Source organism: Capricornis sumatraensis, chromosome 8, assembly GCF_032405125.1.
Source record: "Capricornis sumatraensis isolate serow.1 chromosome 8, serow.2, whole genome shotgun sequence".
In the NCBI taxonomy this organism is placed as follows: Eukaryota; Metazoa; Chordata; class Mammalia; order Artiodactyla; family Bovidae; genus Capricornis; species Capricornis sumatraensis.
The window spans coordinates 85,542,350-85,564,420 of NC_091076.1; the positions used below are offsets into that span (position 1 = coordinate 85,542,350).

General features: G+C 53.6%; 1 protein-coding gene across 1 annotated transcript; it reads left to right on the top strand.

The window, feature by feature from the left end:
• Nucleotides 1-301: 301 nt before the first annotated feature.
• Nucleotides 302-1,585, top strand: KCNJ12 (potassium inwardly rectifying channel subfamily J member 12). The gene has a single exon (XM_068978437.1). The coding sequence runs from the start codon at nt 302-304 to the stop codon at nt 1,583-1,585; it is 1,284 nt and encodes a 427-aa protein (XP_068834538.1).
• The last annotated feature ends 20,486 nt before the right edge of the window (nt 1,586-22,071 follow it).

Consider the following 22,071-nt stretch of genomic DNA (forward strand, 5'->3'; position numbering starts at 1 on the left):
AAATATATTGGAAAGCAGAGCCCTTGGTGGGAAAAGGAAGAACCCAGGGTTCTTGTCTGGAGCAGCCGGGAGGATGGAGGCAGGCGAGGAGCTGGCTGAGATGGGAGGGAGGACTAGGAGCTGGTTGTGGGTGAGTCTGGGTCTCCGCAACCATGGCTTGGCCGGGGGCGGAGGCATGGAGGTAAGAGGGCAGCTACTTCACCAGCACCACCATCAGCCCTGCCATCCTCTCTGTTGCAGGGGCTGCCCAACCCTGAGCCAGTCTGGGGTCAAGCGGGGTCCCGCTGGCCCCACCTCCTGGATGACTGCGTCCGGCCGCACAAACCCCTACAGCATCGTGTCTTCAGAGGAGGACGGGCTGCACCTGGTCACCATGTCGGGCGCCAACGGCTTCGGCAATGGCAAGGTGCACACGCGGCGCAGGTGCCGGAATCGCTTCGTCAAGAAGAACGGCCAGTGCAACATCGAGTTCGCCAACATGGATGAGAAGTCGCAGCGCTACCTGGCGGACATGTTCACGACGTGCGTGGACATCCGCTGGCGCTACATGCTGCTCATCTTCTCGCTGGCCTTCCTCGCCTCCTGGTTGCTGTTCGGGGTCATCTTCTGGGTCATTGCGGTGGCCCATGGGGACCTGGAGCCTGCTGAGGCCCGTGGCCGCACGCCATGCGTGCTGCAGGTGCACGGCTTCATGGCGGCCTTCCTCTTCTCCATTGAGACGCAGACCACCATTGGCTATGGGCTGCGCTGTGTGACCGAGGAGTGCCCCGTGGCGGTGTTCATGGTGGTGGCGCAGTCCATCGTGGGCTGCATTATCGACTCCTTCATGATTGGCGCCATCATGGCCAAGATGGCGCGGCCCAAGAAGCGCGCGCAGACACTGCTCTTCAGCCACAATGCGGTGGTGGCGCTGCGTGACGGCAAGCTCTGCCTCATGTGGCGTGTGGGCAACCTACGCAAGAGCCACATCGTGGAGGCCCACGTGCGGGCCCAGCTCATCAAGCCCCGGGTCACCGAGGAGGGCGAGTACATCCCGCTGGACCAGATCGACATTGATGTCGGCTTTGACAAGGGCCTGGACCGCATCTTCCTGGTGTCTCCCATCACCATCCTGCACGAGATCGACGAGGCCAGCCCTCTGTTTGGCATCAGCCGGCAGGACCTGGAAACGGATGACTTCGAGATCGTGGTCATCCTGGAGGGCATGGTGGAGGCCACGGCCATGACCACACAGGCCCGCAGCTCCTACCTGGCCAACGAGATCCTGTGGGGCCACCGCTTCGAGCCTGTCCTCTTTGAGGAGAAGAACCAGTACAAGATCGACTACTCGCATTTCCACAAGACGTATGAGGTGCCATCCACACCCCGCTGCAGTGCCAAGGACCTAGTGGAGAACAAGTTCCTGCTGCCAAGCACCAACTCCTTCTGCTACGAGAACGAGCTGGCCTTCCTGAGCCGTGACGAGGAGGACGAAGCGGACGGAGAGCAGGACAGCCTTGGCCCCCAGGCTCGGCGCGACTTTGACAGGCCGCAGGCCGGCACAGCCCTTGAGCAACGGCCTTACAGGCGGGAGTCTGAGATCTGAGCTGCCGTCGGTTGGCCGAGGTGCAGCATCTGCCCCGCCAAGGAGAGGCCTGCGCGCCTCGAGGGCTCTGGGCCTGAGCAGGATGAGCTTGGGCCCTGGTTGCAGACTCAGTAGCGTTTTAGATGTTATATGTTTCTTTACAACGCCTGGGAATGTTGGCGGGAGAGTGGGTGGCTTGTGCTGCCTCTGGGGCTGGCGAAGGCCCAGGGGTGGGGAGGTGGCCTCCGGGCACTGGGCTGCAGGAGCCAGGGCCTTCTGCCTGAGGAGAGAGCTGCAGCCTGTCTAGAGACGGCTGACCAGCCCCCCGACCTCTGTGGGCGAAGGCCAGCAGGCAGTAGGGTGCCTCACTGGTTTTTACCTTGGGGAGAAACACCAGTTTTGGCTTTCTCAATCTTAGTTTGAGTAAGACTGTTTACAAACAAACAAAAAAATTAACATGTGATTGATTTTTATAATTTGTTGCGGGGAGAAAGGACAGTTAGAATTCTGTTAGTCTGCTAGAATACAAGTAGCTGAGTGGAGTTTCCAGCAAGTTCCCGATGCTGGGCAGGCCTCTCTTCCATGAAGACGGCACATGTGCCTGATGGTGCAGCCTGCAGGGTAGGCGTGGGGCTCACCCCCATTCTTTATGCTCACAAAGTGAATTGGATTTCATTTGTGATGGCAATACCGAGACCATGTTAATGATCCTAATGGAAGCTTTCCAGTGTTACTGGGGTGGGGGTAAGGGCCAGGAAGAGTCTGGGAAGAGCTTTCAAGTTTGACTCTGTGCCTCCTGCGAGGCGTGTCTCAGGGCCGGGATGGGACCTGCCGCCCACCGTCCCCCACCCTGACCTGCCGGGTTCTCCTGTTTGCTTCTCTCTTCTTTTCTGCCCAGAGGCCTTCCCCAGAACTGTGGGGGTGGATGGCTCCATGGGAAGGAGAGCTGGGTTCCCCAACTCCAAGGAAGTGTTTCAGCCCCATCCCCACGGGGCCCCAGCATGAGTCGTGCCTTAGAGACCCTGGGAGTTTGGCTCCAGTTGTCACTGTTTTTACTGGATTCACGCCTCCTCTCCGCAGCCCCCAACTCCACCATACTCCTCTGTCTGCAGAGGTTGGGCTGACCTGGCACCCCACCCTTCCAAGGCGAGCAGTGCAGGTGTGCCCGGGCGGGGCCCAGCTGGGCTGTGCCCTGATGCTGAACACACAGGAGTGTCCTAGGAAAGGTGAGCTTGTCAGCACACACCTCTGGGTCTGGTAGAGGCTTGGGTTCTTTGTTTGTCACTGGCTTTTGGCTCTGCCAGCCCAAGAGCTGCCCAGCACAGGCTTGTTCTTGATCGAGAAAGCAGCTGGCAGGGGCCAGGCCTCAGGATGGAGCCTGGGCCTTTCCCAGGATGGCTGAGAGCACTGTGCTCACATATGACTGGGCTGTTCAGTCATTAGCAAGCTGGCATCTCCCCAGCCTACCTGCCCAGGTGCTGTGGGACAACTCATGACCAGGAGGTGCTAGGACTCCGGCCCCTCCCTTCCTCCAACCCCAAGGCAGCTGGAGGCTTGCCCCAAGGTCAGGGGCCATGCGGGTCCCGGCACAGACTGTCCATTCCCAGCCAGATAGCCCTGCCCTGGCCTCAGACCGCACCCTAACTTTCAGTCAGGAACAGTCAAAAGGGTCAATCCGAGGCAGGTGGAGGCTGCTCGTCCACTCAAAATCTACGGGATGGGCCTCTCTCCCCCTGAGCCTCGGGCTTCTTCAGCCTCAGTCCTGGGGTGGTGTGGAGCCCCGTGGGAGCCGTGAAGGTAGCAGATGGCCCTGGTCGCTTGGGGCTGGCACACAGGCCTGCCGGGCCAGCCCTCCACTCACCCCACCCAGGCCCCAGCTGTCTCGAGTGGCCTGGGGCCCCTCCTCTCAGGCCTGTCCACCTCCTAGGCTCACACTGGATGGCTCAGGCCACAGACTCTGCAGGAGGGGCACTCCGAGCTGCCTTTCATCCCTCACCAAAGGCAGATGCTGTGTTTTCAAACTCCACTATCTGCTTTTTGCCTCCTCTGTGTTTATTTATTTATTGCTTGTGCTAAAGACCAAAATAGTCTCCCTCTTTAGTGCCCTTGAAGCAGGAGGGCAGATGGAGGAGCTGTGTGTGCAGAGGCAGGATCAGGTGGTCCCTGGGGCGTGTGTGCCTGTGTGTGGGGTATGGAGTGTGTGAACTCACTGAGTGTTCAGTGTGCCATGTGCTGTGTGTGTGCAGAACACGTGTGTTGTGTGGGAGTCTGTGGGCACACAGGTGTAGGTCACATGTGGCCTGTGTGCTGTACAGGTGGGGGTACAAACTTGCTCTGCCCCCGCCCCCTGGCAGTGGTATTTCCAGGAAGCTTCCTGGCAGCCTGGGCCTGGTGGTGCGGGGGCTGGAGCTGCCCGAGGTGCCCTCTGTCCTGAGAAAGCAAGCTGTTTACGTGGGGAGGGGCCTGGAGCCAAGTGTGTGAGAGCCGAGGCGTGAATTCCCATGTTGAGTCATCTCATCCATGTGCCAGTGAAGTGTGTCCAGTGACGGCTTTTCCTGGAAGTGCTCGAGTCTGTGCATGGGAGTGTCCTGCAGATGTGTCCCCACGACCATCTCCACGTGTGTGTGAATCCGGGCAGGTGGCGTCTGTGTGTGATACTGCGTGTGTCTACCCATGGGTCTGTTTGTCTGTCTGTTGGTTTCTGTGTTTCCAGGTGCGGGGCTGGGCACACAGCACTGACAGACCCCAGCTGTGGTCCCACCAGCCCTCTGCCCCGACTCTGTCCACGTGGGCATGGAAGGGGCACGGGTGACAGGGTGAGGCTTCTGTGCACGTTGGCACAAGGTGGCAGCCACACGAGTATGTGAGTGTGCCACCTCCAAAGGTGAGCGTCTGCATATGACTGCATGTTAGGAGGCCTGTGTGCATCTCTCCACAAACACACGTACACGCATGTGCCAGGCTCCGGCAGCAGAGCTGCGCCTGCCTGCCGAGGGTGGTGTGTGCGTCTGCGGACTGCTTCTGTCCGGTCAGGCCCAGGTGTGCTTCTCAGAACACGGCCCCTGCCTGCCGTACCTGCTGGTGCTGTGCCGCCCAGTCCCTGCCCCCAGAGGGTCCCAGTGCGGGCCGTGGACCTGGTGGGAAGGAGGCCCCTGCAAAGGGCAAATCGACGTCAAATATATTTTAAATGGTGAAACGAGGAGAATTTTCATGTTATTTTCAACACAGAGTGTCTGGAGATGTAGGCCACAAGACTAAACCACACTACACTCATCTCAGCCTCCCTGAGCGGCGCCGTGTGCAGATGTGTGTTGAAAGGCCCTGCCTGGTGTGGTGCCCCCCACCCCCACCCAACACCCCCTGACCTGCGGGGGGCTCCCCCAGAGGCTGATGAAGGAGGACAGAGAGGACAGAAGCAGCCTCCTTGCAGACCCCTGCGTGCTCCTCAGGCTGTGACCTGGCCCAAGTGTGCCAGACAGCCGCCACAGCTGGGCCCTGGGCCCTGTGCCCCTGCGGGGTCCTCCCCAGGCCTGTGCCTCCCTTTCCCTTTCTCCTGCAAGGGTTTGGCGAGGGCAGGGCTGATGTGTGCTGAGCCCCCAGAATGAGGCAGACCTGGCTCCCACTGGTGTGGGGGAGCCTGCAGGGGGCAGGCTCGTGCAGCTGCAGTGTGGACACGTTGGTCTGTTCTGGGCTAAGGATATCATCACCTCGAGGGTCTCTGTTGGAAGAAGCCCCCGAGGAAAGAATCCTTCCTTTTGCCCAGACTTTGCCTGAGTGGAGACCCCTCTGTGGTAGTGAAGATCCACGCGATGATTCCGGGCCGCTGGAGAGGGAGCCGGGTGGGGCAAGGGGCTGTGGTACCTGTGAAGGCTTCTTGGCCCGTGTTCCTGTGGGTTGGACCCAGAGGCGATTGGCTTGATGAAGGGGGTGGGTGCTCTCCTCCTCTGGCCCTGGAGCTTCCCCTGGGGTCCCAATGCCAGAATTTAAGCCAGTCGTGGCCTTCCCTGCCAACCGCCCCCGACTCCCACCCCCGAGAGCTCTTGCCAAAGCACCACCAGGCCAGGCCTCCGGGCAGGAGAACCCAGCTCCAGCTGGAGCTCAGGAGTCCCTCAGGCCAGTGCTGACTCAGTTCAACCCCAGGCCACACACTTGATCACTAGTCAAGAGTGGCTTCCTTTCCCCCTCTGGCCTCAGTCTCCCCATCGGTGGAGAAGGGCATTCCCAACAGTGGCCAGCTTGCAGATTGGTTGGAGAGTGAAAGAGAGAGCCCGTTAAATCAGCAAGAGCCTTGAAACCGTGCCCTCGGGTTGGAACACAAGTCCTCAGGCCCCCATCCATATGTGGCCATGCCCACTAGCTGCCTCCACTGTTTCCCACCTCCTAGAGGATGAAATGAGTCCACCTTGGAATCTTCCCTAAAACAGGTAAAAATGGGTCTGGGGAAGGGTGGGGAGAATCTGAGATCATGGGACAGGCTTATTGTCCTGGAGGAGGTCAGTTCAGGGTCACTGAGGGTGTTGCCCAAGGGCAGCGGGGAGGGTAGTTATCTGATCTGGGGTCAGAGCTAGGGCTCAAGCCCCAGTGCCCCATGTGGCCTTTGTGTCTGGTCACTGGACACTGAGGCCACCGCCCTCCTAGTCAGGACTGACAGGCTGGCCAGAGGGTCTCCCCAAGTCCACCTTCTGTTGAGGAGGCATGCGACTCGGGAGGAAGTTGGAAATGGGTTTCTCTTCAGTGCCAAGGAGTCAAGGTCACAGCAGTGTCCTCAAAGGACCCCCCTCCCCCTCCCACAGGCCATTCTCCGCCAGGACCAGAGTGGTCTTCAAACCAGAGTCCGGCCTTTCGCACACTGCCTGTGAGCCCTTCCCGGCTTCCTCCCACACTGGATCTTGTCCACCCAACCTGCCTTCATCCTGCCCTCCTCACCCCCGTCTGCTCCAGGCACCCTGCCTCCCTTAGGTCCCTTGAGAGCACGTTTTTGTCCCCACTCCAGGGCCTGCCCGAGGTCCCTTTGCCTGGACCGCCCTTCCCCTCACCCCCTCACCCTTCCCCTAGACTCACCTCCCCATCCTTCCTGGCCCCCTGCAGAGGCTCCCCGTGGGCAGGGATGGTGTGTCTCAACCCACTGCTGAGGGCCTAGTGCCGGGAGCAGGGTAAGATGCGCTCCCTGTGTGTTCATCTGACGGAAGATGGGTGGGCGGAGGGCGGGTCCTGTGGGCTTCCCAGCCAGAGAGGGGCCGTCAGGTCTCACCAGCCTGCTGCCCCCACTCCCACCTTCCTCCTGACCCCGCGTGGGCAGAGGCCAGCCACCAGCCACGCTGGGAAGAGAGCGGTTCAGTCTGAGGGCAGGGAGGGTGGAGAGCTTGGCACTCCAGGGAGTCTGAGTCAACTGAGGGCCCTGAGCCCCCTCTTGTCAGTGCTGCTGAGACAGCACAGGAGTAGTCCTTACCCAAGGCTGGGCTGGGGTCTCAAAGGCCTTCTGCCTTTGTTTATGATCGGCCATCTTCAGGCCTCAGTTTCCCTGCGTGAGAAACGGGAGTCCCATCTATTCCTCCGACAGCATTTATGAATTGCCACTGTGTGCCAGGTATTGGAGCCCTGGGAGGAAGCAGGATAGGCCCAGCTCCTGACATCCCTCTAGGGAGTCAGGGGACAGACATTCAGTGGTGTGAGCCTGCAATAGACCCATGTGCACGTGACTCAGTGGCAGGGGGTGGGGCGGCCTGGGGGGTTGGCGAAGGAAGCAGTAGAAGCAGGAGAGGAGCTTAAGGGCAGACGTGGGAGCGGCTGAGGGCCAGCCACCTGACCCTGGGTTCAGGCGTGTGACCTGTGGCCCCTCGGCACGGGGAGGCACAGCCTCTCAGCACTTTCGGGCCCAAGTGGCTCCTGTTAACCTGAATGATTCTCCAGAGAAGGAGCAGTTGAGGTCCACTGGGCAACGACCCAGCAGCAGGGCACTGGGCTCACCCCAGTACAGGCGTCCGGTGATGCACAAGACACACCTCTGCCGCAGCCGCTGCCACGGGGCCCGGTCCCTGAGTGAGAGGGATGCTCAGGCCCCAAGGACAAAGCAGGGGAGGCCTTGTTGGAGGGACCAATGGGTCCAAGGAAGAGGCATTTCCTCTGAGCTCTGAAGGATGAGTAGAGGTTTCCCAGGTATATGGGAAGGGGCTTCCCAGAGTGGGGTCAGCACCAGCAAAGGCCCCTGGAGTGAGAGCAGAGGAAGAAGTAAAAGGAAGAGTTTGGCTGGGGTGGGGAAGACGACACAGGGCCCCATGCAGGGCCCGACCTCCTCCAGACCTCAGCCTGCCTCAGCCCTCCGTGATGGCCTTGCAGCATTGCCCCACAGCCTCTCCAGAGCAGGAGCTCTGGTCCTCTCTTGTTCACGATGGAGCCCCAGCACCCAGAGTCACCAGTGCCTGGCCCCCTGTAGGTGCTCAGCTTGGGCTGCTCCCACAAGATGTAAAAGAACCACGGGAAGTCGTTCTTGACCTGTCCTGGGAGGGGCCTGGGCCTTGCCGTGGAGCTGGCTGAGGCGTAGGTCCGGGAGGCCTCCTCCATGTTGGCCCAATTGCGAGGTGCCTGCAGGCTTGCACAGTTTGTGTGGTGGTATCCTTTTCAGAAGTGCACAAAATGAAACAACCTGTGGTTGCCAAGGAACCCATCCTCATGCAGAACAGTTAACAAAGTACAAGCGAAAAAATTTGTGGGATATTAATAACTACAGGCTTCCCAGGTGGTGCTAGTGGTAAAGACCCACCTGCCAATGGGACGCAGGCTCAATCCCTAGGTCGGGAATATCCCCTGGAGGAGGGCATGGCAACACACTCCAGCATTCTTACCTGGAGAATCCAATGGATAGAGGAGCCTGGTGGGCTACAGTCCATGGGGTCGCAAAGAGTTGGATACGAATTATCGACTGAACATGCACGCAGTAACCCTGTTTCCTCACTAACTGTTGATGCCAGCTTCCTGGAGGTGAGCACAGCCTCATTGTCAAGGGTTCCAGAAAGTCACCAGCAAAGAACCCCACCCCTACCTCCTCATATCCCCCACCCCCGCCATTCTGCAGGTGGCAGAATTGCCTCCATCTGTAAAAGAGGATGGTCACTTTTCATTAGAGGTGAGAACACAGAGCTGTACATGCTCCTCACCCAGGTACATTCCCTGAGCCCTGGTGGGCGTGCAGGCCTGGCTTCTAGCCCTGCAGGCCCAGTGGTTTCGAGACAGGCTCGCTGCTGTGGGGCAGGGCAGGGACACTTCTGCAGAGGTCCAAGAGAATATGTATACTGTAGGCTTGTGGCTACGAGGTCACTGGGGGCAGCATGGCTCCGTTAGCCTGACAGCAAAGCCATTATTATTACTGTTCAAATAAGGTCTCATTTATGGGCACTGATATCTGAATTCCATATATTTTGCACATGGCACAGACTATTACTCTTTGACTCCACTCCCCGCTCTCTCTCACCCCACCCACCATTATTAAAAAATGCAAAACTGTTCTTAGCTGGAGGGCCATGAAAACGGGCTGTGGGCTACATCAGAATCTCCCAGAACTTCTTTAAGCTCATACCACTGTGAGTTCTGATCCATCCGGCCCTTGGCAGTCCCCAAATGTGTATTTCTAACAAGTTCCCAGGTGATGTTAAGCTGTCCAGTTGCCTTTCCCTGAGAACCGCTGTTTTTCTGCCTGGGAGATGAAGCCCCAGAGATTTGTGAGTTGACCACCTGCCCTGGCTCTCACACAGTTATAACCCTTCCCGAGTGTGAGATTAGGTGGCCTGGTGTTCCCTACAGAGGTGCCAAGCCAAGGTAGCCCCTCTCTTATGTAGGAGAGGAAAAAGATGGTTTTCCCCTCTATCTTCCCATATTCTTCAGCTTGTATCCTGCAAATTGGACTAATAAAAGAGGAACAAGGGAAGAACAAGCAGAAGTTTATCAGTATACATATCACACATACACCCGGGAGAACTCAGTGATGAGTGACTCCAAAGATGGTTGGAATGCAGACTTTCAACAGCACTTTACAGATGAGGAAGCTGAGGTTCAAGGACAAGCAGGAGCGCGCTGGCCTCTCACTGCTCAACCAGATCTCTGCACTGTTTTGAATCGCCCCTGCCCCCGCCCCGCTCCACTCTGGTGCAACACCCTGACCTTTTAAATCTTTAGAATTTGTTTGGAGCCCCAATGCATTTCTCCATCCCACCGCCTCCACCCAGTCCAGGCCACTGTCATCATCGACCTGGATGATTGAAGTTAGCACCTCCCTAGTTCCCTGGGCCTCTTGCCTTTCTGTACCTGGGCAAGACTTTAGAGTCCCCTGGGCTTTGGGTCTGGGTGGCCTGGGCTCCCTGGCCCTGGTGGGCCCGTGGGAAGCCTGCATGAAGCCTGCTCTAGCAGGCAGAAGGCTTGGCTCTATGAAGAGTGGGCCAGTCACCTGGATCCTGGCTCCATGCCCCCTGACTGACCTGCCAGCCGCAGCCCCTCCCTGAAACCTCTGTTTCTGGCACACGAGGAATGATGCGGAAAGACGCTTCCTTTCCCTTCCTGGGTCAGTGCTTCTTCAGCGTTGAGGCTGGGATTGTTCTTGTTGTCTACTGAGGCGGGAGCTTGGCCACCACAGCCCTGGGTCAGGGCAGGCCCAGGTTGGGCTTAGGAGCAGTGCTGCTGCCCAGGCAGTGTGCTGCACACCCCCAGGAGGCCATTCACGGCCTATTCCTCGTGCACAGCAGTAGGAACCCCCGAGACCTCTGGCCTCTCCTCACTGCCCGCAGGCTCCGTGTGGAGGGCCCCCAGCACGTGTGCAAGGTGTGGTGCGGGGTGCCTCGGCCAAGATGGGAGCTGTTTCTGCAGACAGGGACAACTTTTCTTTGTGAACTGACTGACTACCTGGAAAATACTTGAAAGGGTGACGAGGCCTCCTACCAACACACGCACATAACCACATTCACATAGACCCACACATACACATGCACAGACACCTGAAATGTACACAAACACACACGTGCACTAAACACACACACACACGACAGTATGTGCCATATTATACAGCAGTGCCAAAGAGCAGCTCCCAATGCACACGCCAGCGTGAAGGATCCTCACAGTCACAATGCGGACATGCTGAGTCTGCGGGGCTAGGGCTCAGGCCATGGGTTGCCTGTGGGAGCAGGTGAGGGGTTAGGACCTGGTGGGTTTGGGCTCAGAGGAGTCCCTGGCTCTGGAGGAACAAGTTGACAAGGAAAGGTTTCCAGTCCACGTGCCCTGCCCATCAAAGAGGGGGCTTTTATCAGTATATGCATTGCACACACATGGAGAATTCAGTGAGGGGATAAAAAGATAGAGACAGATAAAGTGGCAGACCAGAAAACATACAGCCTGATAGATGGACAAAGAGAGAGAATCAGAAGGATGGACACGTTAACAGACACATCAACAAGAGACAGAAAGCTATATGGACAACACAGAGAGGCAGGCAGGATTATGGGCAGAGAGGCACAGGCAAACTAACAGAAAAGTGAGGCAGACACCCAGACAGGCAGGCGTGCAAACACACATCTGTACACACAAGCACACATGCGGATGTAGGTGCAGCCAAACACAGTCACACACACGGATGTAGGTGCAGCCACACATAATCACATACACGGATGTAGGTGCAGCCACACACAATCACACACGCGGATGTAGGTGCAGCCACACACAGTCACACACACGGATGTAGGTGCAGCCACACACAAGCGCACACGTGGATGTAGGTGCGGCCACACACAGTCACACACACGGATGTAGGTGCAGCCACACACAAGCGCACACGTGGATGTAGGTGCGGCCACACACAGTCACACACACGGATGTAGGTGCAGCCACACACAAGCACACACGTGGATGTAGGTGCGGCCACACACAGTCACACACATGGATGTAGGTGCAGCCACACATAATCACACACACAGATGTAGGTATAGTCACACACGCAGATGTAGGTACAGTGACATACACAGATGTAGGTACAGCCACACACAATCACACACATAGATGTAGGTACAGCCACACACAGTCACACACATGGATGTAGGAGCAGCCACACACAGTCACACACACGGATGTAGGTATAGTCACACATGCAGATGGTAGGTACAGCGACATACACAGATGTAGGTACAGCCACACACAATCGCACACACGAATGTAGGTGCAGCCACACACAGTCACACACATGGATGTAGGTATAGTCACACACGCAGATGTAGGTACAGCCACATACACAGATGTAGGTACAGCCACACACAGTCACACACACAGATGTAGGTGCAGCCACACATAATCACACACACGGATGTAGGTGCAGCCACACATAATCACACACACAGATGTAGGTACAGCCACACACAATCACACACACGAATGTAGGTGCAGCCACACACAGTCACACACACGGATGTAGGTATAGTCACACACGCAGATGTAGGTACAGCCACATACACAGATGTAGGTACAGCCACACACAATCACACACACGGATGTAGGTGCAGCCACACATAATCACACACACGGATGTAGGTGCAGCCACACATAATCACACACACAGATGTAGGTACAGCCACACACAATCACACACACGAATGTAGGTGCAGCCACACACAGTCACACACACAGATGTAGGTATAGTCACACACGCAGATGTAGGTACAGCCACATACACAGATGTAGGTACAGCCACACACAATCACACACATAGATGTAGGTACAGCCACACACAGTCACACATGTGGATGTAGGTGCAGCCACACACAATCACACACACGGATGTAGGTGCAGCCACACATAATCACACACACGGATGTAGGAGCAGCCACACACAGTCACACACACGGATGTAGGTATAGTCACACATGCAGATGTAGGTACAGAGACACACAATCACACACACAGATGCAGGTACAGCCACACACAGTCACACACACGGATGTAGGAGCAGCCACACACAGTCACACACACGGATGTAGGTACAGCCACACACAATCACACACACGAATGTAGGTATAGTCACACACGCAGATGTAGGTATAGTCTCTAACATACACACACACAGATGTAGGTACAGCCACACACAATCACACACACGGATGTAGGTATAGCCACACACAATCACACACACAGATGTAGGTATAGCCACACACACAGATGTAGGTATGGTCTCTAACATACACACAAACAGATGTAGGTGCAGCCACACACAGTCACACACACGGATGTAGGAGCAGCCACACACAATCACACACACAGATGTAGGTGCAGCCACACACAATCACACACGGATGTAGGTGCAGCCACACACAGTCACACACACAGATGTAGGAGCAGCCACACACAATCACACACGGATGTAGGAGCAGCCACACACAATCACACACGGATGTAGGAGCAGCCACACACAGTCACACACACAGATGTAGGAGCAGCCACACACAATCACACACGGATGTAGGAGTAGCCACACACAGTCACACACACGGATGTAGGAGCAGCCACACACAATCACACACATGGATGTAGGAGCAGCCACACACAGTCACACACACGGATGTAGGAGCAGCCACACACAATCACACACACGGATGTAGGAGCAGCCACACACAATCACACACACGGATGTAGGTATAGCCACACACACAGATATAGGTATAGTCTCTAACATACACACACACAGATGTAGGTACAGCCACACACAATCACACACATAGATGTAGGTACAGCCACATAGTTGTAGGTACAGCCACAAACACAGATGTAGGTACAGTGTCACACAAACACACACAGATGTAGGTTCAGAGAGAGAGGCAGAGCCTTGGAACAGAGAGGCAGACAGCATTGTCTCTGTCTCTTTTCTCTGACTTTGAATAGAGTTCCTCTGTGTGGGGCACACTGGCATGAGGAGGTCATGGCCACCTAAGATGCCATTATGAGCTCCTGTCAATCATGAGCCCTGGATTCATATGACTTCAAACGACGTGAAGGGCAAAGCACTGTAGATCTGACATCTCGTATGGGATCAGAATGCTTCTTGCTCTTTGATTATTTGACTAAGGATATACATTAAGAATGGTCATATTTTTATTTTGTTTTTGCTTGTTTCTGTTTAAGAGGGAAAACCCATAAACATTCCATCCTGGTCTTTTTCCTGGCATCTACCTAAACGAGGGATTCCAGCTGGAGCCAGCAGAGGGCAGGAAGTCATCAGTCACTAGATCGTGTTGCACGGTCTGTGGACAAGGAAGCCCAAGGCTTGCTTCTGTCGTTGCTTCTTGAGCGTTTGGTTAACTCCAAGACCCGCACACACTCATCCACCCTTAATGAACATGCTGAGTCTTCAGTATTTATAGCATTCAGACTTTCTGCTCTTTCTCAGCAATGAGGTATTAGAGGACACAGCTGTTCTTCGAAGTGGGGTGGAAAATCAACAAAAATCCACTCAAAATTAATTTTATGGGGAGTCCAGGGGGATTATATTAGAATAAACAACAATCCAGAATGAATATCTTAGTGCAATTAACAACTTTAAGCTCATTCATTTTACTTTATATCACATAATTTACTAACTTCTGCATCTGCAGAAATACGTTTGCTGTTCAGAAAGAATGACTTTTGGAAGGTAAGTAATCAAAGCGTGTCTAAGCTCTTTACAACAACTGACATTGTCCCAGCAATGTGGTCTCTTCATCCAACTGTTGACAGCAATTAGTCGTGTATTCATCTGTACTTACAGGCAACCCTCAACGCCCGTCATCTCAAATGTGGTTTGCAACTACAGATGCATCTTTAAATTTTTATGATTTTGGAACAAGAAGGAATAGGCTGGTCCATATAAATAAGATCAAGCATGTTCCTCTTTGAACACGGAAATGACAAGACCCAAGTTTTCCCATTACTGTTTGCTTGGAGGCAGTAGTCTGCTGGAGTCTTGACGGGTGCAGAGTTAGGAGACAGCAGCAGGACTCCAGCTAGGAGCATGCAGACATCCGTCTCCAAGGTGAGAGGAAGGCCCTCTGTGCTCTTGGTGAGCCTCACCCTGTGGACCTACCACACTTGGAGTCTCTGTTGGACTTTGCGGTTCCTGGACCTTCAATCGGTGCAAACACACATTAGGTACTTTTTCATAGCTAGCTTTTCCAGTCCATGTTAAGTCTGAGAAATTCATCCATATTATATCATTATTTCATATAACAGACATTCCTGTCATCGTTGCTAGGTACTACTATTGTTTGGCTGTATCAAAATATATGTATCTGTTCGATTACTGATGTAAACTTTCTAATTCTCTGATTTTTTTAAGCTTTTTCCTACTGGCACATCTTCTCATGGACATAAGCCATAATCCCTGTCAGGCTGTGTCATATAGGGTGTGTGTGTATGCTCAGCTGTATAGATATTGCCAAGCAGTTTTCTTTCCAAAGTTGTTATATTGTACTAATTCACACTCCATCAGCAATGCTTATCTTGCCAGCTTTAAAATATTTTATCAGTCTGTTTAATTTTAGACATTCTGATGTGTGTGTGTGCTGTGTATGGCATTCATTTGAATTTCCTAAAGAGTAATGGAGTAGAATTGGCTTTCTGAGGCTTCTTAGCCGTTTGGACATGTTTTTTTTTTTGAAGGACTTGTTCAAACTTTTGATTGCTTTTAATTGGGCTCTCTCTTAAAACATTGATTTGTAGCATTTTTAAAAAGATGTTCTGGGTATGAATCCTCTATGGGATAAACATATTGCAAATATATCATTCCTGTTTGGGGCGATAGTTTTTACCTAAAGTTTTAATCTTAACAAAGTCCGATTTAACAATCTTTTACCTTATGGCTGTTGCATTTTGGGAGTCCCTTTTGAGAAAGCGTTTCTGACCCCAAGTTCACACACACTGTAACATCAAGAAGACGAAGTCCTGTGTTTTTCCCCAGGACCTCTGTAGTTCCACCTTTCCTCTGGGCAGGACCTTCTCCAAGGTCTGCATCCCAAGTCTGAGTAGCTTTCCTCTGGCCCAGCCCCAGATGCCTCCCTGCAGCCAGGTGACGGTGCTTCCCCAAGGATGTGAGCTCTGGGGCCCCAAGCCCTGTGCTTTGCTCGCGCGGCCTTGCTGGCAGTGTCAGCTTCCCGCGTGTGTCTTCTCTTGTCTTGGGTGCCCCCTGCGTGTGTCTCCTGCTTTCTACGTGCTGCACTGGTCTCTGTTAGACTAATCGGTGTGGTTTTGTTTTTTTCCCCTACCTGGACAATGACAACACGATTACTAACCTGGAAAAGGTAAACTAAGTCTATTTGCTGTTCTCGTTAGCTGTCTGATGGGTAACAACTGAGAAGATTGGTAACATTCAGGGGTGGTCAAACCATGGGTAAATATATGCACGGAGCTACCGGCCAGAACATAGTAATGTTACAATGGGTATGGATTTGACCAGTAAATTTTCCTTCGTGCCACGCCTACCTTTGGAGAAAGATGCTCACCTGAGTAGGAAGATGCTCACTGGCATGATCACCCACATGTGGTCTGGATGCAAATGTCATGACAGGACAGTTGTCAAACTGGCGTCTCCGATGTACAACCTGAGGTCAGTTCATGCAGACTGACCAGGATAGGCAGGACATATGGGGTACAGAAGTGTCAGTCTGTACAGAGCAGCATCTGGAATCTTTGTATAAAATGATGGCCCACAAACTGTCTCATCCGGCTAAGAGTCTCAGGTACCAACCACTCAGTTCAGTAGAGGAGTGGAGCCCTAGGTCATCTGATGCTTGGCAGGAGACTGGGCTTTCGTGGGGCACCTCTGGACTGGGCCCACCCAGCTGGACAGCCCCGGCAACATGGCTGCCGGCTGAGCCCATCAACCCAACACTGCTCACGACATTTACTTGTTTGTTCAGGTCATCACGATCACGCTGTGAGCAAGCATGTTCCCAGGTGGTGTGAGAGCTGGGACACGGGATAAGGAGCTGCCGAAGGCCCAGCAGACAAAGCATAGCAACCTCAATGGGCAGCTGCCTCCCAGGGTGTCTGCCCTGCTGCCACTCCTGTGATTATGTCATTTTACTGAGCAAAGGGGCTTGGCAGATGGAATTAAAGTTACTGATCAATAACCTTTGGCAGGATAAGATCCCGATGGGCCTAATCTAATCACACAAGCCCTTACGAACTGACAGCTTTCTCTGGTTATGGGCACGAGGGCAGGTCCGATCTGTCAGGAGCTGAGCTGAGAGGTGTGAGTAGGTGAGTAAAGCCACAGGCCCCGAATGGAGCCGTGAAAACTTTAATCACTTCCTGGGTTGAATGATGCAAGCATCTCCAGCTGTTCCATTGTCCCCCGGGGAAACGGTGCACCTGCTGAGGCTAGGTGGGGTAGAGCATGTGGGGGTCATCCCACTGCGGGGTAGGCCCAACATAAGGCTCTGGTGGTTCTAGGGACCCAAGGTGGGTGTGAAGGGGTGAGCTTGGAGTGGAAAAGTACTGGGTACCAAGTCAGAGTGGGGAAAGCTCCTTCAAGTTTTCCCCCTCCTCCTTGAAGGCGCCTGGGTCCAAGCATCAGATAAAAGCACCTGGGAATGGAGGTGCCAGGGCTAGAAGTGCAAGTCTGTGAAGAGCCCAGCCAGCCAGGGGCCTGAGTCCTTGATTGTGTAGGGGGGCAAAATCTGTTACCCGAAAACATATCTCTCTGGCATGAGGATTCATTTAGGCTGATTATTAAAAAAAACAAAACAGAAGACTCGGGAAGTGTTTTGTTTTGTTATTTTTACCTCCCTCTTAGCTGCCTATAGAATTTAGATATAGAGACAGCTCCTGGAACAGAGCTGTCTCTGGAGAAATCTGCCAAGAACGTGGGTTTTGTGTAGTGGGGAGAGTCAGCAGAGCCTGGAGACCAGAGTCCACTCTCATCTCACCGCCTCCGCAGGGCTTTCCCATCTCCATGTGAATTGTCTGCATTCCCACTGAAGTCCCAAATCCCCACCTGACACCCTCTTTTGTCTTTAGCTGAAGATGGTATTAATATTTAAGGTGAGGGTTTTGGCATTGGTGGGTTATTCAGTTTCCCTGGGTCTCTCCCATGTATACATGTTATTAAAGTTTGATGCTCTTCTGTTAATCTGCCTCATGTCAATTTAATTCTCATACCAACCAGAAGAATCTAGAAGGGTAGAGGAAAATCTTCCTTCCAGATGGCTGAGTATTTCATTGTACACATACATATAGGGGCTTCCCTGGAGGCTCAGATGGTAAAGAATCCACCTGCAATGCGGGAGACCTGGGTTTGGTCCCTGGGTTGGGAAGATCCCCTGGAGAAGGGCATGGCAACTCACTCCAGCATTCTTGCAGGGAGAACCCCCACGGGCAGAGAAGCCTGGCGGGCTGCAGCACATACATGCACACACCACACGTCTCGCATTCTCTTTATCTACTCATCCATCAGTGGACACTTAGGTTGTTTCCTTATCTTGACTTTTTCAGGAAACGTGGCAATGCACAAGGGACATAGATATGTCTTTGAGATACTGATTCCATTTCCTTTGGATATACACCCAGAAGTGGGATTGCAGGGTCACATGGTAGGTCTATTTCAATTTTTGAAGGTAACTTTCTCCTGTTTTTCACAGTGGCTGCATCAATTTACACTACTATGAACTGTGCACAGGAGTTCCCTTTTCTCCCAGGGGAGCATTTTCCATCTGAGGAGACCAGCAGTGATGCCTCCATAAAACCTCTCTGCTGGTTTCTCCTGGGTCTGAGCACCAGACTTTCCAGCATCACTCTCTTGGAGGATACCTGTGGGCAAGAGGGAGATTGTCCTACAGAGAAAGCAGAGGCTGTGGGAATGAGATGCAGGACTCATATGGGGAGGGGCAGGGAGGCACCACCAGCTCCTTCAGCTACAGCTCCTCAAAGGGCCCTGGAGAGTGCTGACAAGGGCTGGTGCTGTCTTGAGAGCCTATCTGAAGAGTCTTCCTGAGGGGTTTACTCCACGTGGGTGGCTGGGGTCTCAGTGAAGTCTTGGGGGCACCAGGGTCCACTGCAGACCACTGGGAAAGCAGCCCCACCTCCCTCCCTCCTGCCCTGAGCCTGGCTCCTCTGAGCTGGAGAACCCACCCCTACCATGCTCCCAAATGCACACCTGCTTCAGCTGCTGGAAAACACCTAGTCTGGACATTCCAGGGCAGGTCAAATTTCCTCTCTCATTTTTACACACATTAGCCATTATTTCATCCAAGCATGTCCCTTGTGGATGGGGGACCGAGGTCTCTAAGAATAAAGGACCATAGTTTAAAGCTTGTTCCGCTTCTTCCTGCCCCCAGCATATGATCATGAACTTCTGAAAATAAATTGGCAACTCATGTCTTGTATGTTTTGCTGCCTCTAGAGAGGTGGTTCGGAGAAGGTGATGGCACCCCACTCCAGTACTCTTGCCTGGAAAATCCCATGGATGGAGGAGCCTGGTAGGCTGCAGTCCATTGGGTCATGAAGAGCTGGACACGACTGAGCGACTTCACTTTCACTTTTCACTTTCATGCACTGGAGAAGGAAATGGCAACCCACTCCAGTGTTCTTGCCTGGAGAAGCCCAGGGATGGGGGAGCCTGGTGGGCGGCCGTCTCTGGGGTCGCATAGAGTCGGACATGACTGAAGCGACTCAGCAGCAGCAGCAGAGAGGTGGTTGTATCCATACTAGAGCACATGAATAGATGTGCACAGCTAGGACATATTTCTAGCTGTCACCTGCAAACTGACGTCTAGTATATGCGAGTTTCTTGTTAAATGTCTGCAATGCCCATAAGTCGATCTTCAGGAGGATGAACGTGACAGGCGCTGTATGTTGTTTATCAAGACTCTTTTTGCAATGCCTTTTAAAATAAATGTGTTGAATTCTATAATTAACCATCTTAAACCTCGATAGCAGGCTGATATTTTCAGTGCCTGTCAATAAAGGGCAGTGAGATTCATCAGATCCCTTACTTGGTCTCCACGTATGAGCAGCTACATTAATTCAGTGCTTCTTTATTGAGCACCTATTGTGTGGCAGGTTCTGTGTTTGACTCTGTCCTTGGTTAGACCCTGTTTAATAAGATGCTTAGCTCTTTGGGTGGAGGACAAATTGGTCTTGGAGACATTAATCCCATGAGTGAGTTCTTTTGTCTGCTACATAACATAACTTTTCTGGGTTCATTGCTCTCAAGAAGTGCATCTAGGGTTGGGGGAGATGGGCGCTACCCGTGGGAACCAGGCCCCTGCTTGACGGCACTGCTGCCTGACCTCAGGATTCCTGGCCCGCCCCCAGACTTGGCCCACAACTGTCACATCCTTTGACTTGTGTGTAGAGAACAGTGTTTGCATTCTTCTCCTTTCAGTGAACACTGCTGCGTGAGCACCTTTGCTTGGTTTTCAAAGGTTCTGGAACATTCCTCTGTTGTGTCATGCTGCTGGATGTCCCATTTTTTAAGCTCTAATAAATAAGAGTGACCTTCTAATAAATACACCCATCTAGTATTTAGGATGAAGAGGTCATCATGGTAGACATCAACTTGCTTCACTTGATTTTGCTTCTCTTTTCCAGATAAAGGGCCTGTCATATGGGCTGCTCCCCTGGAAGCACCCTCTCCCCAGTCCAGGGAGTGGAGTGAGACGCCTGCCCTCAGGAGCCTGCAGTGTTGGAAGCGTCGGCTCCCTTTCTAACTCAGACACAGGTCCCTGATGGCATCTGTCCCTCACAGTTGTCAACCTCAGGAGATTGAGTCACCTGGTGCACAGGTGTGCAGCCTCACTGAGATCAAACATTTTGTCGAATGAGAATTAGGGGCAGTGACACCTGTGTGCGACTGACCCAGGCATCCAGGAAGCTCTAAGGAGCCACACCACACTCCAATGGGCATGGTGAGGCCACTGCTTGTCTCACTGGTGTGCTTGTCAGGCCCTTGTTCTCTGTGCTCTGTTGTAGAAAATTCAGCTGCAGGACGGCTGGAGCACAGAGAACGGAAGGCAGGAGGCATTTGCTGTTGCAGGAGAGGCACTCTGGCAGGGGCGACCAGAGGAGGATCCTGGGAAACTGTGGGCAGCAGGTCTGAGAAATCAGAATGCCCTGCAGACAGGGAAGGTGGTGCCAGGGCTGCTTCCGGGTCTAGGAGTTGTTCTTGCACTATTGTTCAATGAGCCAAGGACTGATTTTGCAGACATGCATGCCACGCCCCTGGCGGGCAAGGGGTTTCCAGGCTCTGCACCAGGTACTTGGCAGCCATGACTCAAGCTGATGTCCTTCTCAATGTCCAAAGAACAAGAGCATCAGTGGGGACCCCTGAGCCTCAGGGTCTCCAAGAGCTGCACCGGGGACAAGATCTCCCATGCAGCCCTGTCTGGCCTCACGTGGCCCCCTCCTCAGCAACATTCATGCATTTTGGACATTGACCAGACTTTAACTAATTAAGACTCAAATCAGGTTCTGTCCTATTACATTAGTTGACAGCAAACCAAAGTAGATATTTTGAAAATCTGAGTTGACAGAGAAGACTGCCCCCACAAGTAAGTTTTCTGGAAAATAAGCGACAATTATGGAGCAGCAGTGGAGAAGGCGATGGCACCCCACTCCAGTACTCTTGCCTGGAAAATCCCATGGGCAGAGGAGCCTGGTGGTCTGCAGTCCATGGGGTCACAAAGAGTCAGACACGACTGAGCAAATTCACTTTCACTTTTCACTTTCATGCACTGGAGAAGGAAATGGCAACCCACTCCAGTGTTCCTGCCTGGAGAATCCCAGGGATGGGGGAGCCTGGTGGGCTGCCGTCTATGGGGTCTCACAGAGCCGGACACAACTGAAGCGACTTAGCAGCAGCAGCAGCATGGAGCAGCAGCTCACAGTCCCGTACCTGGGCCCTGTAGCTGAGATCCTCCTATAAATTCCACCACATGGCTCACATCACAAGTCCTGTTGGTACCCGGTGGTGATCAACAGCAGGGCTGGCCCACGTCCATGGCACGGACATGGCCTCAGCACCACCAGATGGGCCACTTGCATGGAAGCTGGAACAGAGAACTAACAGTCTCCAAGCCCAGTCTCTCTAAGGGGATCCAGCCTGCCCAGCAGAGCTACCTGGGTGTGAGGCTCTGACACAGAGACATGTCCATGGTGCTGAAATGACCCCCATCTAACCCCCACTAACCCATCTCCTCCTGCCACAAACAGATGACTAGAAATTCCAGTTCAAGGTGAGTGAGAAGGTCTTAACCCCCAATTCCGACTTCTCCCCTCTCTGGCTCATCCCTGGCAGCATCAAGTCATCTTTGGGCCTCAATCTCCTGCTTTAGGACCAAAGGGAAGGAAACCACTGGAAAAAGCCAATCTCATAGAATCAGCATTTCTTTCCAAGACTCCAGGCCACAGCTGAGGAAGGAAAGATCACTGACCAGGCAAACAGGGGCTCTAGGCTAGTGCTCCTCACCAGCCCTGGCTCAGAATCCACGTCCAGAGGGAGGGCTCGCGGGGTC

What these genes read in the sequence shown, in the direction of transcription:
- KCNJ12 (XM_068978437.1), top strand. Translation starts at nt 302, where the DNA reads ATGACTGCGTCCGGCCGCACAAACCCCTACAGCATCGTGTCTTCAGAG.